This window comes from Prunus dulcis, chromosome 5, assembly GCF_902201215.1.
Source record: "Prunus dulcis chromosome 5, ALMONDv2, whole genome shotgun sequence".
Taxonomy (NCBI): Eukaryota; Viridiplantae; Streptophyta; class Magnoliopsida; order Rosales; family Rosaceae; genus Prunus; species Prunus dulcis.
Genome location: NC_047654.1, coordinates 16,337,463 through 16,350,529, shown reverse-complemented (window position 1 = coordinate 16,350,529; position 13,067 = coordinate 16,337,463). Strand labels below are relative to the sequence as shown.

Sequence of the window (13,067 nt, the reverse complement as noted above, 5' to 3'; positions counted from 1 at the left end):
GTCTAGCCGCGCGGCTGTACTATTTAAATAAAACATATATATCTATGGTGTATAGCCGGACGGCTTTACTATTTTAAATAAAAAATATATCCAAGGCGTACTATTTGAATAAAAAAATATATCTGAAGAGTATAGCCGCTCGGCTGTACTCTTTAATTGAAAAATCGATGTCCATGTGAACCAACATGTGTTGGACCGTTTGGGAAGATAAAATTTACCCAGCCATGAAGGCCCATATTAGTCATGAGCCTCGTATCCCGACCCAGCCCAGCCCACTAACATAGCTCAATTTTGGTTGAGGGTACTATTGACTTTTCAAATTTCATTTCAGCTCTTCATTCGATCGGGGTTGTCATCGACGGCGAACTTGGGGGAAAAGGGCTTGGCTTTCTCAGTTGTGTTTGCCGATTTTATCAAAAATCAAAGCATTTTTCATCTTTCTTTGGTAAGCCTTCCAATTCTCTACTTTCCCTCTTCAATTATTTCGATTATAGGGATCTAATCCATGACCTATGACCTATGAATAGCGAAAATTTAACAATGTAAAAAAGAAAAAGAAAGAATCAAAGAGTTAAACTTAAAATGAAAGAATAAAACTTTAATATTCTAGCTTTGAAAGGTAGGTTTAACTATACATGATTGGAATTTGAAGCAGCTGAAAACCCAATTTTTATGTTTTTAATTTTTCAGTTATAAAGAAACTAATTCACCCAGCATTAGAAATCAAAGGAAAATATTCTGGTTGTTTATGAAAATATATTGTTGGGAAAGAATAGTGTAAATTAGGGTTTTTGATATTTGGTGAATGTATAATTGTATATGCCAATGTGTATAAAAATTTTGTAACACATTCGGAGCGAATTTATTCCCTGTTCAAGTCAGGTTGAGTAAATATATTGTAGATATAGCAATCATGACTCATTGGTAATGCTCAATTCTGTGGTATGCAATCATATGGATGGCATTTAACTTCATAGAAATTCTACAATGGCATTTTAGAAGTGCTTCCATGGCTTACCTATGAAGCATGGTATCCAAATATATGGTGTTCCCTCCTCCTTCTTCCCTCTTTTCCCCATTTTTCATTATGATGGAGATTAGGCAATTAAGAGTCTTGGATACAGTTGGCCTCTTTAGGTAGACTGGTGTATTTCATCCAAATAGTTAGTTTGGGTTGATTGTAATTTGCGTTTGTGATTGAGGATGCTAAAAGGATTTAGATGAACATCTCGTTCATCCTCCTTCTAACACTTTTTCATTAATCAAATCTCTGTTTCGTGTAAGAAAAGAAAAACTGACTTAGTTTGAGGTTGTATTATGGGCAATCCAGTTTCACCATGAGTCCAATAGTTCTCTGTAAAATACAGGAGGCTATTGCCTGCACACCCACATCCATGCATGCATATGCACACACACATTTGAAATATGACCATCATGCTCCATTTTTTCTTTCATTTGGCAGATACTGGTCCACACTTGCAAGGGATTACAATTTGCTGGTCTAATGGTATGCTGAATAGTGATAGTTTGTATGTCTCATCCTTTTCTTTAGTCCTTTACATCATTTGCCTTGTAACACTGGTAAAGTAGGATTGCAACTCATAATAGCCATTCAAATGGGCTTGCAACTTCTTAAGGTGCATCCCCCACACTAGTTAATGTTTAATTTTGTCCCAGAAAGGAAAATTCAGACATGCCGTCTTTTGATCATTGGTGAATGATAGGCAGCTAGGCTTTTGGCCTCTAAAGGATTTAGTTGTCATCATTCAGTTTCTCTTAACTTAATAATCTCGGGTTCTTATTTCTAGTAATTTTAATTCATAATTATGATGTGTTTTGAACCATGCAGGTTATTATGAAGGCTTGACAATGTGACAGATTATGGGAAGTAAAAGTCCATCTGCAGGTCTGATTTAGCTTCAGCTCTTGGAGACCATCTCAAAGAACGATTGAGCCATGATGACACGCACTGCTAGCATGCCAGTAGAGTAAAAAGAGATCTTTACAGGGGTGGCGTGAGAAACTTGCACTACACTTCTTCCCAATCCCATCTAGGCAGCTAGTTGTTGAATAGATTTAGGCATGTATCCAAGAAATAATTTGAATGAGACTTTCGTAATGTTTTCTAGTAATATGTTTATTTACATTTGAAGATATGGAAAACGAGGTTTTTATTTCTTTTGTGCCTCTCAAAATCACCAATTTCGCATGAGGAAGGTGATTTAAATTATCTTCCGACTTTTACCGGCGGTTTTTATATTCGTGGAAATAGGATTTTTTAGCTGCGTCTAGCGACAATTTTTAACGTTGCTAAAGACTTTCAAGACGAACGGAGCATTGAAATCGTCAAGAAAAGTGCAAATACCGGAGCAAAAGGACATAAACCGTCACTAAAGAACCCAACTGTCGTATATTGGCTGAAAAGACTCTCTGGTGTTTTTTTTTCTCTGTGTTTTCATGTAGACGTTTGGTTTGCTTCCCCAAGATACCACCGGCAATTTATTAAAAAACATAGAAGCTGAAAGCAACTAGATGGCACTTCAATAATTCAGAACCAATGAGATTGATGGGAGCTCACTCATTTTCTTCAACTAGTATTCCATTGTACCACAACCCCACCATCTTATTATCCTTTTTCTTTGGTAAGTGAGTCTTCTAATTCTCTGTGTTTACCACTTCAATTTGATATCATGACATAGAAATAGCGACAATTTAAATAAATAAATATGAAGAAAATTTTCATTCTAACATATTAGGGATTTATCAGAAAACACAATAAAGATGACAATTTGTTTTTGAAAGTTTCAACCACTGGAGAAAGATTAGTTTTACCTACAAACTTGGACAAGCTACCATAATCATATTGAATTACAGGTTAAATTAAATTGCGTATTGAATACAAACAAGCTGTAGAAGTTGGAAAATCTCTGTCCGAGTTGGAAAAAAAAAAAAAACAATGGGTCATTTTCACAAGGGAGTTGACCGGATTCATTTTAGTCTAAGAATCACTAACTTGTTTGGTTTGATCATTTGTTTAATTAGAGGACTTGGTTTGTGGGTCAACTGAAAAACCAATGTCCATAGGAACCAACATCATCTTAGGCTCCGGACAGTTAGGCTGTTGTCTTCAAGCATTCTCAAGCTCGCAGCTTGTTATAATTAACTGAATATAACTGTGTCAAGAAATTGACGTCAAGATGTATATCATATATAAAATTCCTAACAAAACCAGTAGATGAACTTGTTTTAAGCCTCTTCGCAACTCATATTTTGTACAATTTCTGTGTCTTCATATTTGAGCTCTGCATCCAACTGTCTTCTGCCGGAAGAAACATGATTTTCAACAAGTATATGTGCCTCGTTCTCTCGGCTGTTTCGTTTATACTTACAATTCCTCATGCAGGTCAGTTTCCTTCTAGTAATGAAAGCTCTGTGCTGAATTTTGATTCTATTATACCATGTCACTTATAAGTTTCATTGTATCATAATTTTAGCTGCTTATGACCCAATGGATCCGAATGGGAACATTACATTGAAATGGGATGTCAAATCCTGGACTTCCGATGGTTATGTGGTAAGTAGTTTGGTTCATAACATTTGCTATATTGGAAGAAGCAATCACCTTGGTTTTCCTACTTTATCAGATAATGACCATCTGAATATTTGATGGAGCAATAACTTTTGCAAGAATCTCACATCAGCTTGATAATTCATGTGACATGCATTTAAATTTAATAATAATATGAGTGCCTCTAGCAGAGAAATTTGAATTCATGCTTACTGACTTCAAGGAAAGATTTAAAGATTGATTAATGTTGATTGTCAACAAATGTTCTTTAAAGATTTATGCTGTACAATTACAAAATTTCAGGCAGTTGTGACGATGAACAACTTTCAAATGTACCGGCACATCATGAGCCCTGGCTGGACCTTAGGATGGGTATGGGCAAAGAAAGAGGTGATCTGGTCCATGGTTGGAGCACAAGCCGTTGACCAAGGAGACTGTACCAAGTTTAAAGGAAACATCCCACATTGTTGTAAGAAAAATCCTACAGTTGTTGACTTGCTCCCTGGTGTCCCCTACAACCAACAGATTGCCAATTGCTGCAAAGCTGGTGTTGTGGCATCATGGGGTCAAGACCCTTCAGCTGCTGTCTCTTCCTTCCAGCTGAGTGTTGGGCGCTCTGGAACTTCCAACAAAACCATCAGACTACCAAAGAATTTCACTTTGCTTGGTCCAGGACCAGGCTACACTTGCAGCCAAGCAAAGATTGTGCGATCTACAGTTTTCAACTCACCTGATGGTCGTCGAAAAACTCAAGCGCTGAGTAAGCATCTTTAACTAAAGAAGAAATATTGAATAAGACTGATTTTGATACAATTCTAACTGTATATTCTTGTTTGCAGTGACTTGGAATGTGATATGTACTTACTCACAGTTGCTGGCGTCTCGCTACCCAACCTGTTGTGTCTCTATGTCATCATTTTACAACCCTACAATCACTCCTTGTCCAACTTGTGCCTGTGGTTGCCGAGACAAAAAGAAATGCATTGTGTAAGCATTTATCACTCATCAGTTCTGCTTTCTAACTCAACTAGATGTCATAAACACTACGGTACCAGCAGTCATATACATTCTAGAATCTAGATTGAGGCATGCATCTCAGTAACTGACATTCAGACCGAAACATAATAATGCAGGAGTGATTCAAAGTTGTCGAGTGTTGTGGGAATACACACAGCAACAAAGGATAACACCCCGCTGCTTCAGTGCACACAACATATGTGCCCAATTCGGGTACATTGGCATGTGAAAACAAACTACAAGCAGTATTGGCGTGTGAAGATTACCATAACTAATTTCAACTATCGGTTGAATTACACGCAGTGGACGCTTGTGGTTGAACATCCAAATCTCAACCATATTACGGAAGTTTTTAGCTTTGTCTACAAGCCCCTGACCCCATATCAATCCAAGAGTAAGTCCAGACTTTTCCATAGAGGACTTAGGGAGTCTTGCAAGTAACAACTAAATATATTTCAAAAGAAAAGCATGCACTTTTGGAGCTAAGACTTGTACCATTTGGTTGTGCAGATGACACTGGTTTGTTTTACGGCATAAAATTCTACAACGACCTCCTAAAAGAAGCTGGGCCAGAGGGAAATGTACAATCAGAGTTGATTCTTGAGAAGAATGCAAACACATTCACATTCAAGGAGGGTTGGGGTTTCCCTCGTCAGGTCTATTTCAATGGGGATGAATGCATGATGCCCCAACCTGACGAATTCCCAGGTCTACCAAATGCTGCCCATACAAATCTAATTACAGTACCAAAATTGGCTCTCTTTTGGCTTCTGATGTTTCTGGCTCTTCACTGATCATTTAACAGAAGATTGGAACAGGAGCAATGCCATATGAACATCAAAACACTTATTATAAGGTTCTTGTGGTGGATTAATGAAGTTGATGTGAGTATGTAAGTGATATATATAAATTGCTTGAACCTGTGTATAAAAGAAACCAATTCCTTGTCTGATAAGGTAGAGAAGGCCAAAAAACAAAACCAAACTATATGCCTTTCTTCTTCACATATTTCTAATCATTCCCTGGTATTGCTACTCTTCTAACTCTACTGGTGAAGCGCAACAGCTCAAAAGAAATTAAAGGCAGAAAAAAAGACAATAAAGCTTTTCATGGGTTCCATTAGTTTTCGAGCTAAAACTAATCTAAGACACACCCACAAGGCATTCTGATAAAAAACCAACACAGAATCTGATCATATTTCGAACATTTTAAATTCTACAACTTCTTGAATTCTGTATTATAAAAATAAAAAAGACAAAGGCTTTGCTACATAATAAAGATGAACTAATTCGATCAAACATAAAAAAGGACGCCAGATTTCAATACCTTTGGTGGGTGGTATGTACAAATGCGTTGGGCGGTTTTGATTTTCATGTTTTCCTTTTTCGTGCAGAAACAGAAACAGAAACAGAGTCAAGTCGCTTTGCTGGTGGAGAGTTCATGACAATCGAGAGAGAAGAAGAAGAAGAAGAAAGGCGCCCTTCGTGCTGTCAGTTTTCAAACACGTGTAAAGTTTTTTTCTTTCTTAAGGAAACCCCAAGGTTTAAGGTCTTATTCGGAATTATTGGCAAATTGAGAATTGGCCCTTTTGCATAAATTAATTTTGAGAGTTGAGCGATAACTTTGGTAATGATTGAATTGAATGAGGGACCAAAAAGAAACCGGAAAACTTGAAATTGAAGCAAACCAATTATAACGTGTTTCTTGGGAAGCAATATATAGCATGACATAAGGTATGCCCAAAAAAGGAACAGTGTGTGAAGGGACTGAGCGTTGGCCTGTTGTTGTCTCAGTCTTCAGAGCCTCTCAAAATTCTTCCGCCAGCTTTTACATCATTCATCACCAAAACTTGCTTCAAGATGCAGAAACACAGCAAACAAACAGCCATATATCTTTAAATAAATGAATTTAAATAAGATATATGTGTGAAACTATCAAATAAGATGAAATATCACATGGACATGGAAGTGCCTAACAACCAGTAGGTGAGGCTTTCACTTTCAATCTGGTGTCCTCTATCTTTTCCTTTTTAACACCCTGGTTTGCCAGAGCGCATCTTGTCTCCTCTTAAGTCCTCGCCACCGCCGGAGAGCTGAGGTCATGGAATTCAAAAACCAGGCCAACCCAACTCACAAAGTCGACCTTGAGGTGGAAACATGTTGCTCTTGGTCTTGGCTCAAGTTCACATTCTTGGCTGTGCTATGTTGCATGGTATTATCTCCTGCGGGTAAATTTCTGACAACAAATCCAGCTTGAAAATACATTGTCTTTGATCTTTTTCTGGTTACATTTGCTTGTCCGCTAACAATAGCTTCATGGTTTATGACTTTTAGCTGCATATGATCCATTGGATCCAACTGGAAACATAACAATCAAATGGGATGTTATGTCCTGGACACCAGATGGCTATGTTGTAAGATATCATTTGAATGACTTTTTGTATATGTTGATTTACTTACAAATCAAAAATTTTAAATTAAAAAAAAAATCATAATAGGCAATCCCTTTATTGAATTATGCTAGGCTGCAGTGACTATGAACAACTTTCAAATGTACCGGCAAATCATTAGCCCCGGCTGGACTCTAGGGTGGTCATGGCAAAAAAAGGAAGTAATCTGGACCATGGTGGGAGCTCAAACCACAGAGCAAGGAGACTGTTCCAAGTTCAAAGCAGCCATCCCACATTGTTGTAAGAAAACTCCAACAGTTGTTGACTTGCTTCCTGGAGTTCCTTACAACCAACAGTTCACCAATTGCTGCAAGGGCGGTGTCCTGGCATCTTGGGGACAGGATCCTACAGCTTCAGTCTCTGCCTTCCAGGTGAGTGTCGGGCAAGCTGGTACCTCAAATAAAACAGTGAAACTCCCCAAAAATTTCACCTTGTTTGGTCCAGGACCAGGGTACACTTGTGGCCCTGCAAAGGTCGTGCCATCCACAGTCTTCCTCACGGCTGATCGCAGGCGAAAGACTCAAGCCCTTAGTAAGATATTTTGATTCTCGCTTTTCCAAGATCTTCCTACTCTTCTTCTATCTTTTTTATTCTTTTAAATTTTTAGATGGTTGAAATCTGATGTTAAAGAAAACTCTTGAAACTGAGTCGCATGGCATGTTCCTTCTGATGCAGTGACATGGAATGTGACATGCACCTATTCACAGTTCCTTGCCTCCAAGAATCCAAGCTGTTGTGTTTCGTTTTCATCTTTCTACAATGAAACCATCGTTCCTTGCCCATCTTGTGCTTGTGGTTGTCACAATAAGAAAAACTGTATCAAGTAAGCCCCCATAACCTATCCACATATAAGCATATGCATATCCGTACACACTTGACTTACTGGATGCAATTGTTTTGTAATGCAAACAGGAGTGATTCAAAGTTAGCACACAAGACAGGAATAAACACACCAAAAAAGGACAATACACCGTTGCTTCAGTGCACACATCATATGTGCCCTATCCGAGTTCACTGGCATGTGAAGCTTAACTATAAGGCATATTGGCGCGTCAAGATTTCCATCACAAATTTCAATTATCGGATGAACTACACGGAGTGGACACTCGTTGCGCAGCATCCTAATCTCAACAATGTCACTCAAGTCTTTAGCTTTGGTTACAAACCCCTTCTCCCCTATGAGTCCATTAGTAAGTCTTTTGCTTCTCAAGCTTCTCTTTCTTTTTCATTTTTTAAACATTTCTTTTGGAATTTTGAGTTTCCTACTAACAGATGAGCTTGATTGACCATATATGCAGATGACACTGGCATGTTCTATGGCATGAAGTTTTACAATGACTTATTAATGGAAGCTGGGCCATCAGGAAATGTTCAGTCTGAGGTGCTTCTGCAGAAGGACCAGAACACCTTTACATTCAAGCAAGGATGGGCCTTTCCTCGAAGAGTTTATTTCAATGGTGATGAATGTATGCTGCCCCCACCTGATGCATACCCAGCTCTACCAAACTCTGCCCATGTAAATTCTATTTCAATCTTCAAAATGGCAGCTTCTGTACTTCTGATATTGTTTTCTATATGTTTTTCACTTTCCTGATAATTTTGAAACGTTGGAGTAATAGAAGTGGTCCTGTGTGATAATTCAGTATAGATAGTGAGCTTGGGAAACTGTATCTGAAATCCTTGCTATAATGTCCCACGATTTTTTAGCTCAGTTCATGGTGCACAATAGCAAACGAAATTGCTTTGCTCCTTTACTAAATGTTTTCTCTTGCAATTTCACTTATGAAAATTGTTTCATATTGTTTTCTTTCTGCAGTATGTGACTGGATGTGTATTGTGAACTCAAACAGGAAATCGAAAATAATATAAACACTGTTATACAACTCTTTGAACAAAAATCATACATCAACTTTGATTTCTTCTGAAATATCATATAATGCTAAGATCATATTCACTGGATCATTCTAAATAATCGTACAACGGCTAAATTTAAACAAAAACAACAGTAAAAGAATAAAGTGTTAATACATGTAACAGATATTGAAACAGAATTTTGTAGTGACAGTCAAGCCGTAGCGCACCTGAACCACTTGTATAGCTAGAAGTCACAGCAGTAACACATTTGACCCCATCAACTGGATTTCCGTATGCTTTAATGCAACTTGAACTTGATCGAAAATTCCACAATGTAATGAAAAAACAGATAGCTATTGTTGTCTGGCCCAGGCACAATCACTATGCATAAGCCAATAAGAATAGCACAGATACGAAGATGGTGATGGCAGGATGAAGTATGGAAATGACTTTTTTGGGACTGGAATTTGGCAACCATGGATAGGCATCTGGAGGTGGCATGACACAATTGTCACCATTAAAATAAATCCTTCGAGGAAAAGCCCATCCCTTTTCAAAAGTGAAAGTTGATGCATCCTTTCGAAATAGGAGCTCTGACTGCACATTTCCAAGAGGGCCAGCTTGTGTGAGCAAATCGTTATAAAACTTTACTCCCCACAACATGGCAGTGTCATCTGCACAACCAAAATTTGTATTGCCAAACTTTATGTCAATGAAAGCCCAAAGAACTGCATTGATAATATATTGATTTGAAAATTATTAAAAATCTACTTCACACAAATTGATGAAGGGCAACAAAAAACTTACTTAAGCCAGCATAAGGAGTTAGGGATTTGTAATTGAAGCTGAAAATCTTGGTCAAATTATCAAAGTTGGGATGTTGCACAACAAGATTCCACAGCGTGTAGTTCATTCTGTAATTGAAATTTGTAATTGTGACTTTCACTCTCCAGTACTCCTTGTAATTGAGCTTCACATGCCAATGGACTCGGACTGGACACATATGGCTAGTACACTGGACAAGAGGAGCATTAGTAGATTTTCCAGGACCTGATACAGCTGAAGCTAAATATGGATTGTTCGGCCTGCAAAGCAGTATCAGCAAAAGAGAAAATATTTATGATTTAGTATCACTGCAAACTCTGCCTCTGAAAAAGAAGATTGAGAAATGCAACAAATATATGAATTAGAACACTTACTCTACACAGCTCCCAGGGTCTGTAGCGTTGTTCTGGCAGCCACAGGCACAAGTGGGGCAGCTTACTATGGTCTCATTATAGAAGGAGGAGAGAGAAACACAACAAGTGGGTGTCTTTTGGGCCAGGAATTGCGAGTATGTGCAAGTAACGTTCCAGGTCACTGCCAGAAGAGGATGTCAAAGTTAAATAAAGCATGAAATTTTCTTTTCCCATATTTTAAAGTATAAGACTGTACTTATCGTTCCAATTGCATCTTTCACTTGGAACATTTGAAGAGCAGCTTGAAACTACACAATTTTTTAATCCTAAGCTGAAACTATTCCTATTGATATGTTAACAGATACCGCATCCAAGGACGGAACCATAAATTTTTATACGGGTGGGCTATTATTTCTTGTATGGATAAGGATCTAAATAAAATTCCATTTATTTTCTCATAGGAGAAAACTTGAAGCTAACTGGAGATCTGTTTGGATAGGACATGCTAATTTTTGCTTAGATGGATTGGGCTAATTTTTGTAAAATGAGGTGTAGTGCCTAAAAATTAGTATTAAATTTCTTTTTTCCCAAACTTTGCACTAGGCTAGAGCCCAATCTAGCCATAGTGTAGTTCCATCCTTGACCACATCTATGTCATAAACCGATGGCTTATGTTCTCAGTCAGAGTAACACTATAGTAACTCTGGGTTACTGTAAATGCCTTAGCAATTAACTCAGTCAAAGCTCTTTTCTTCTCTATTCTTCTTTGTGGTACCAGGTGGAGAGGGTAGTTTTGTGTACTTACTCATGGCTTGGGTCCATCTCCTTTTATCCGCTGTTAGAAATCTGGTTGGTTTTACAATCTTTGCTATCCCACAAGAATATCCAGGCCCAGGTGCTTTCAAGGTGAAGTTTTTCGGCAGTCTGACAGTTTTGTTAGTTGTTCCTGCAGCACCCACACTGATCTGGAACGAACTTATAGCATTGGCTGGGTCCTGGATCCATGAGTTCATTACTCCCCCTTTGCAGCAATTTGCAATCTGCTGGTTGTAAGGAGTTCCTGGCAACAAATCCACAACTGTTGGATCCTTCTTACAGCAATGTGGGACATTCCCTTTGTATCTTGAACAATCCCCTTGCTCGGTGGTTTGTGCTCCCACCATGCTCCAAATTACTTCCTTTTTTGCCCATGTCCATCCTAATGTCCAGCCTGGTGTTTGTATATGTCGATACTGCTGGAAGTTAAACATTGTAACAACAGCCTGCCATTTCAAATAATACAATTTGTATCAGAAAGTCAAGGAAAAACACAAGTAAAGGATTATATCTCGGGAAATAGAACTACAAGGTGATTGAAATGATCAGTCAGGTCAGGGAGTACTAAATGAGGTTCCCACGATATCTAGCACTCCCAATATAGTTACACCATTGACATAAACAACAAAACACAGATGGAATATAATTCTAATTCCAAACCTGGTTCCTCTTTTCTTGATTGAGTTTCAAGAAAACATTACAAATCCAGTGAGAATATGAACAAATTAACTTTGCATCTTTTGAAAACACGAAAATTTAGTTTAAAATTGATATATATAACCGAGATAAAGCTTTAAGCTGAGTCAATCCAATGATAGCCCATGCTTAGAAAGCATCAAATAAAGGCAGCATTATCACATAAAAGGAATGATCTGCTCATTAATACTTACAACATAGCCATCTGGAGTCCAACTAATGACATCCCATTTAATTGTGATATTCCCGGTTGGATCAAGGGCATCATAGGCTTCTGCAGAAACATCGAGCAAAACACAGCTCAATACATCAATCCTCAAAATTTCCAAAAGGGTTGAATTTCTTATAAGTACACGATTTACTTGTCAAAACTTTAGTCCTTTTCAATTTTCTTTCTATGATATGAATTACGAAAAAAAAAAATATATCAAGGCATTTATACTGCTGCTTCACTACATATCAACAAAAATTTCCAGCTTGTCGATATTAGTACACTCTGTAACTTCTGTAGCTTAATTGTTAGAATCTTTTATCTCTAGCTAAAATCTGAAATTCAGCTAGATTCCATTCCCTCCGGTGAAAGCAATAATAAAGGACTAGAAGAGATCGAATTTAATAGGAAATATCAATCACTCAATGCTTCACCTCTCCAAATTTAGGAAGGAAAAAAAAAGGCAAAAAACTCAAATTTTATAAAAGAATTACCTACCATCCAATCATATCTTTGAAAGTTAAATTCTTCGAATACCAAAACAAGTAACAGGTAAATAACTAAAACCCAGAAATAGAAAACAAGAAAAACACTTTCAAGAAACTAAATTTGGAACCTTGGGCCAAAAAGCAGACATGGGCACTGACCTGTAGAAGTAAAACTGAAGCATGAAAGCAAAAAGACAAGCAAAATGGCAAAGCTGCTGAGCTTGACTATGGATCCAGTGTCTGATAAACACCGAGGCTCCATTTGTTGATGCGGATTTAGTTTTAACAGTGATGTTTATTGATTTAGCTCAAGATCTGCCCAGAAAACACAGAGAGAGAGAGAGAGAGAGAGAGAGAGAGAGAGAGAGAGTGATGTGGAGCTGGCCAACTGGGCGTGGCTGGCTTTCTTTTCACATGGCAAGTGACTTTTTAAAGCTCACTCTAATCACTGCTTTGAGGAAGAAATCGATCCAGTTAATGTCACTCAAGTTTTGTCCTTGTGTCACAACATGCACACCTTAATTCCATTTGTACCCTTTGCAGTTTTCAGCTAACTCGAAAGATATTTGTTATGAAATGTTAGGCCGGTCTAGTAATGTTTTAGAGAGCATTTTTCAGATAATGTTTTTATAGAATGAAAATGAGAATGAAAATGCATTTTAAGAAATAAAAATACGTTTGGTAGATTAATTAGAAAATATCTTCAGAAAACAAAAACAATAAAAACGTGTTTGGTAGTACAATTTGAAATAATATGCGTGTTATTTTTATGAAAATAACTTTTTTCTAT

The 13,067-nt window shown here is 37.6% G+C and overlaps 3 protein-coding genes and 2 long non-coding RNA genes across 5 annotated transcripts; 3 read left to right on the top strand and 2 right to left on the bottom strand.

Annotated features, from left to right (window-relative positions):
- Positions 1-329: 329 nt before the first annotated feature.
- LOC117628299 lies at positions 330-2,179 on the top strand. The gene is made up of 3 exons (XR_004585934.1): positions 330-445; positions 1,463-1,507; positions 1,850-2,179. It is a non-coding gene; the product is annotated as an uncharacterized LOC117628299 (long non-coding RNA).
- A 1,665-nt stretch (positions 2,180-3,844) lies between these two features.
- Positions 3,845-5,408, top strand: LOC117627780 (COBRA-like protein 4). The gene is made up of 4 exons (XM_034360022.1): positions 3,845-4,328; positions 4,408-4,555; positions 4,702-4,979; positions 5,096-5,408. The coding sequence occupies exons 1-4, from the start codon at positions 3,884-3,886 to the stop codon at positions 5,377-5,379; spliced, it is 1,155 nt and encodes a 384-aa protein (XP_034215913.1). The 5' UTR covers positions 3,845-3,883; the 3' UTR covers positions 5,380-5,408.
- On the bottom strand, positions 4,121-6,064 carry LOC117627781. The gene is made up of 3 exons (XR_004585831.1): positions 5,912-6,064; positions 4,434-4,522; positions 4,121-4,298 (listed from the first exon to the last, which is right to left on the bottom strand). It is a non-coding gene; the product is annotated as an uncharacterized LOC117627781 (long non-coding RNA).
- Positions 6,065-6,636: 572 nt separating this feature from the next.
- Positions 6,637-8,845, top strand: LOC117627041 (COBRA-like protein 4). Its single transcript, XM_034358914.1, has 6 exons — positions 6,637-6,812; positions 6,919-6,998; positions 7,109-7,565; positions 7,710-7,857; positions 7,947-8,224; positions 8,333-8,845. Exons 1-6 carry the CDS (start codon positions 6,686-6,688, stop codon positions 8,626-8,628), a joined length of 1,386 nt encoding a protein of 461 aa, XP_034214805.1. The 5' UTR covers positions 6,637-6,685; the 3' UTR covers positions 8,629-8,845.
- Positions 8,846-8,920: 75 nt separating this feature from the next.
- Positions 8,921-12,854, bottom strand: LOC117627042 (protein COBRA-like). The gene is made up of 6 exons (XM_034358915.1): positions 12,437-12,854; positions 11,773-11,852; positions 10,872-11,328; positions 10,088-10,247; positions 9,696-9,973; positions 8,921-9,562 (listed from the first exon to the last, which is right to left on the bottom strand). Exons 1-6 carry the CDS (start codon positions 12,537-12,539, stop codon positions 9,270-9,272), a joined length of 1,371 nt encoding a protein of 456 aa, XP_034214806.1. The 5' UTR covers positions 12,540-12,854; the 3' UTR covers positions 8,921-9,269.
- Between the last annotated feature and the right edge of the window lie 213 nt (positions 12,855-13,067).